The 6,000-nt window shown below is 38.5% G+C and overlaps 1 protein-coding gene across 1 annotated transcript in view; it reads right to left on the reverse strand.

The window, feature by feature from the left end:
- LOC131972719 (voltage-dependent calcium channel subunit alpha-2/delta-4-like) overlaps positions 1-4,733 on the reverse strand; it is a 138,031-nt gene extending 133,298 nt beyond the window's left edge. The window contains exon 1 of the mRNA XM_059334395.1: positions 4,633-4,733. Within this exon, the coding sequence (XP_059190378.1) occupies positions 4,633-4,733 (101 nt within the window). The remainder of the gene's footprint in view (positions 1-4,632) is intronic.
- Positions 4,734-6,000: the final 1,267 nt, after the last annotated feature.

Genomic DNA, 6,000 nt, shown 5'->3' on the forward strand with positions numbered 1-6,000 from the left:
TAAGCAATCAAGTAAGGAGCTACTTTTAGTCTGAAGATGTGAATACTGTCCCTGGACTTTAGATAGACATCAACTTGCATCAAGTTACTAATGTGACAGAAATTAAGGGTCTCAAATTACTTTTTGCTCTAGAGTGCAGCTCATGTAGATGGCAGTGGCCATCTGTCACCACTTTCAACTAAAAGTGCCAAATCCATAAATAAATAAATCCTCCATCAAGATCTCCCCCAAAATCTAATCAGCTAATCCTTAGTGCTGGGGCTGATCTGTTCCACAGATTGTAGCCAAATCTGCTGACTGAAAACTTGGACACAAAGACAGACAGACCTCATCGTTTTACAACCAACAGAATGAAGGTCAAACATTACAACACTGCAGTGAGGTAATGAAACACACACACGAGCACCAGCTGAAGAATCTGTGTCAGAATCCCAGAAAGTTATAAGATTGGAGAAAGTCATACTTGGTGCGCTTCCACCATAGTAAAGAAAATACCTACCTACCTACCTGCCTGCCTACCTACCTGCCTACCTACCTGCCTGCCTGCCTACCTGCCTACCTGCCTGCCTGCCTAGCTACCTGCCTGCCTGCCTGCCTGCCTGCCTAGCTACCTACCTGCCTGCCTGCCTAGCTACCTGCCTGCCTACCTGCCTACCTGCCTGCCTAGCTACCTGCCTGCCTGCCTGCCTACCTGCCTGCCTGCCTGCCTACCTGCCTGTAAACTATAATACTTTGGTTTTTTAAGTAAAACACAATCCACTCTAGCTACCACACTAGCCACTAGCTGCTATATGTTTTGCATTGAGGTGATACTTGAGGCTGGATGTGTTGCGGTGATATGTGAATTCCTTGTTGCATAGCAACATAACCATGCTCTTATCGACGCTTCCATCCGTTCTTTTTTTGTAACAAAATGTCCCATTATCCACATGGCCAACCAAAGCGTCTCATCAGCTTCTTCCTTCATGTTCACTGTGGTTTGTTGTTGTCTGAACTCATGAACGCTAGTTGGTGCTCCAGTATAATCGGTCCGCCTGAAACTCATCCAGTGAGAAACGATCCGCGGAGCAAAAATAAGTGCGATTAAAATGCGTCAATTTTTTAAACGCGTTAATTTTTGTGTAATTAATTAATCTTAATTAACGCGTTAAAGTCCTGGCCCTAATTTGTATACAAGTATTTTTATAGTGTGGTATTTGTAATGTTACTAAAGTTAAGGATCTCTCTTTCCTCCACCACTGTTGAACATTTAATGTCCTGACCAGAATTCAAATTCCACAAAAACCAAAAGTAAAACAATTACTTTTTATCCCTGGATTTCTGCTTTGCAACCAGGTGGTGTGGCATTTTGTGTTGAGGCCTGCAGTGGTCGGTGGGTGAGGTGGTGAATGTGGATCAGGGTAGAAGGTGACCAGGCTGACGTGGCATGGCCAATGGCCAGATAACCAAGCTGGCACAGTGTGTCCTCCAGGAAGCTGCAGCAATGAATGTCCAGCTGCTGTTTCATGCTAATGCTGCTCGACAGCTTCATGCTAATGAGGCTGTTAGTATGAGCTACCACAAGGACGGGCCGACAGGTGCATTCTGGTTGGTGGAGGTAGAAAAAATGTGAAGCAGTTGCTGAGATTAATTTTAAACAAGAAATAATACTTTTCTTGAGATTCTCTTGATATTTTCCACTAAAAGTTGCATGTCATAGCTGAGCAATCAACATTCCATATGGTAGATGCATTGTTTTGATCTGTTTTGTATTGTTGTTTTTAGTCATTGTCTATTTTTAGGGTCACTATTTTCTTTTCCATGTGGTCATGGTTTTTTTTTACCATAAAAATAACAGGTTGGTTTTTTATAGTGTATAGTTTGATTTGTGGTAATTGTTTCCATGTAAGTTTTCCAGTTTTGTTGCCCCTGAAAGACATTTAAACTTTGTTTTAACTTAAAACAAAGTTTTTATTAACTTCATGATCAAATCTATTCTTAAAATCTGTCAAAATTACATTTCAGACATATGAGGGCTTAAAAGACAGATTATTTGATTTTAGACTTTTTAAGGACCAACTGAGATGCTAAATGTGTGTATATGATGTTCAAGACATTTAGAACATTTACATTTGATGGAAAGCTGCAGTTTTGAATAAAATATCCTTTCAACCCTGAAGTACTTTAGTCTGAAAGACCCGCATGTTAAGGGTTAATCAGTCGGTTTCCCAGTGTGATTGCACATATGATAATTTTTCTTGTGGTGGAGGTAGAGAAAATGTGAAGCAGTTGCTGAGATGAATTTTAAACAAGATATAATACTTTTATTGAGATTCTCTCTCAATAAATTCTCTCTCTTTAAGTGCAACATGCACTTAAAGTTGCATGTTGCATGCACATTTTAATTGACAATAAAATGTATTTCTGGTAGATGCATTGTTTTGATCTGTTTTGTATTGTTGTTTTTAGTCATGGTCTATTTTTAGGGTGACTATTTTCTTTTTTTAAATTGTGGTCAAGGTTTCTTTTCTTGTAAGTCTCTTTGTGAAACTGGAGAGAGACGACATTTTGTCCTGTGTAGATCTCTTCAAAGGGCTGTTTTAAAGTTGTAAGAATTAAGTAGGGTTGTCAAAAGTATTGATACTCCAAAAAGTATCGATACTAAAACGTTGTATCCGTATACAATACTCATTTTCAAAAGTATCGAGTATCTGAAGCTTGTTATAGTTGCAGTTTCTATTTGCACAACTGTTTTTATTATACATATTTAACCTTTGGTTCTGTTAATTTTTACATGTTGCATTTTTCTTGTTAATAAAAATATTTCTGTTAAATTTTGGGGTCTTTGTTTTTACGCTTGTGGTATCGAAAATGGTATCGAGTATCGAATATATTCCTGAGTATCGGTATCGAGTTGAAAATTTTAGTATCGTGACAACCCTAGAATTAAGATATATTTGTGTTAGAAATGTTGTTGTGCTGTATAATATTAGAATCCTAAAATCAATATCACATAAATAATTTAAATTAGTTGCTGCTGCAATAACTGGAAAAATCTCCCTGCTCTTTCTGAGTTGAGGGCATGAACTGAGGTGAACAGATTTCATTAAAGTCCTTCGGGAAAACTGCTGTCAGCTGACACAAAGTTATTCCCTCAGGATCACCACGGACACGTAGTGCGACCTGGGAGTTTGTTGTCTGATGCTTAATTTATCTGGAACAAGTCCAGTCGTCAGGAGTATTATCTATACAGAACAGTTCACAGTGGGAACTGCCAAGTATGGAATCATGCTCAAAGGCTCGTCAACAGTAGAACCAACACCAGGGTCCCATTAAAGGCGCTGTATGCAACATTCAGACCATTAATATATCAGTGATGTAAAGATATAGTGGAGTAATTGTGTCCGAACTAGAGAAGAAAATCACGGCCTCATTTATCAAACAATTGTAGAAACGAGCGCTGATCTGATCATATATTTCATCTTACCACAGGGTTCATGTGGGATTTATCAAACGATCGTATCTCTCCAATCACAGCGTAAAAATGATTGGCTGTTGATAAATGTGGTGGCTCGAAACAATCGTAATTTAAATACCACACCCCAATATATATAATATATATATAATATACATAATGTGGAAACAAGAAAATTACAACCATAGTATCAGGTTTTAAAGATATTAAATCATCAAAATTCAGATAATTTTGTGTTCCCATCTGAATAAATCCTTATCGCATCACATGTGACACACGAATGTACACTTTAAAAAATGTCTGTAGATTTTATGGTGAAAAACTGCTAAACAATGACAGTAAAAGACCGTAAAATGATAAATGGGTTAATTCAGTAAATTCAGTAAAAACTAAACACTAATGAATGTAATGTAATGAAATTAAATTTTAATTAAAAAAAAAAAAATACATTACTACACTATAAAATACACTGGCACCATGTTTGTAGAAAAATATACTGTAATATTTCATGGTAAAATCTTTAATTTATGCTGCATTTATAAAGTATTTTCTTGTCAGTTATAAGGCAGGATAGCGTTTCTTTTGATGAAAACTTTTAATTTTTTATGGCTAAATATGGAATAAAATGGCAATCTTAAACGGGTAAATAAACAGTGCTAATATAATTTTACCATAATATTATATACAAAAGTTTTTTTACCGTAAAAATAGGTTGTTTTTTCACAGTGTATATAGTTTGATTTGTGGTAATTGTTTCCATGTAAGTTTTCCAGTTTTGTTGCAGCGTCATCAATACTAATTCATCCCTGAAAGACATTTAAACTTTGTTAGATTAACCTTATGATTAAGTCTATTCTTAGAAAACTGTCAAAATTACATTTAAGACATATTATGGCTTAAAAGACAGATTATTTGATTTAAGATTTTTTAAGGACCAACTGAGATGCTAAATGTGTGTAAATGATGTTCAAGACATTTAGAACATTTACATTCGATGAAAAGCTGCAGTTTTGAATAAAATATTCTTTCAACCCTGAACTACTTTAGTCTGAAAGACCCGCATGTTAAGGGTTAATCAGTCGGTTTCCCAGTGTGATTGCACATATGATCATTTTTCTTGTGCAGCTTGCGGAAGATAAAAGGAGCTGACCTCAAGTAGAAAACTGGAGAATACTTACGTCTCTGGTGGGATCTTCATCTGAGCCTGAACTGTAATCCACAGGTAGAAAAATCCCAGAACTCCCAGGAGCTTCCTCATTCCCTGCAACCTGCCCTCCATGCTGCTTCCGACTTCCAACGTCAACCCCTTGCTGCTCTGGCTTTAAAATCTTCCACACAGTTTCACAAACTTAAAGAAGGAAGGATCTTGTTGATAGGAAATGGCTTCCTCATGTTGGCTAAAGAGAGCAGAAGAAAACGGTGGTGGCGATGGGGGTCTCCGGACCCTGAACGCTCTCTATCATGTCTGGATGAACCAGTCCTGCTGCCGGCATCTTCACACTGCTTCCTGTTTTAGCTTATCATCCTCTTTGAAGAAACTTCCAGAAGATCTTGAATGACTTTAAAGTCATCCAGCACAGACCAATGGAAATTTAAAAAGTATAGTTTTGGTGCAAGAAGAAGAAGAAAACTCTTGATGTTAAAGATGAAAATTGGTCCTTTTCAAAGAATCCATAGTAAAATGTGAAACTTTCCCTCTTCTTGCTGTAGGTTTCCAAGGTTCTTCCAGCTTGCTCCTAATGAAACCAGGACCACTGAGTGGGTTAATTTCTCCACTTTGCAGATAATAAGGAAGACATAAAGCTGTCAGTCTGCAGCAGATTTTGCAGCCGCTCCCCTCCACTGTCACCCAATTTGCAACATAATCCACTTGGATTAAAAACTCCTCTTCCCAATGGAGAGAGAGAGGGAGAAAGAGAGAGGGGAGGGGAGGGGGGGATCGGAGCAAGGGATTGGACGAGGGCTCTGTTTTATCTAAGAGGATTAGAGCGATTTCTGGAGACAGGCTCTCTTCCGACCAATCAGAGCAGCCGGAAGAAAAGAAACCCTGAGGCTCAGTTTGGCTACTGAAAGAGAGGGCGAGCAGCCCACAGTGACATGATGCCCTGACACACAAACACACACCCACACCAAGACACACACACACACACACACACACACACACACACACACACACACACACACACACACACACACACACACACACGCACACACACACACACACAGAAATGAGTCACACACTCATACAAGCTGAATATTAAAATAGGAACAACAAACATACACTTTCCTATACAAATGTATTTCATTGGACTCCTGTGGGGGGATTCAACCTCATCCAAACCTGTTCAGCTCTGGCTGGCTCAAGGGCAGCAGCAGGCACACATCTCACACGGCTAAAACAAACACGTACGCGCACACAGGTTTCAGTCTACACTGGATCAGATCAACCAGGACTTTCAATCTAATCTGATGAAAACCTAATTAGAGGCAAAGCTGTTGACCAATTACAGTTCACCACTATCCAAGCTTTTCATCCTTATCTTCAT

Source organism: Centropristis striata, chromosome 6 (genome assembly GCF_030273125.1).
Source record: "Centropristis striata isolate RG_2023a ecotype Rhode Island chromosome 6, C.striata_1.0, whole genome shotgun sequence".
Taxonomy (NCBI): Eukaryota; Metazoa; Chordata; class Actinopteri; order Perciformes; family Serranidae; genus Centropristis; species Centropristis striata.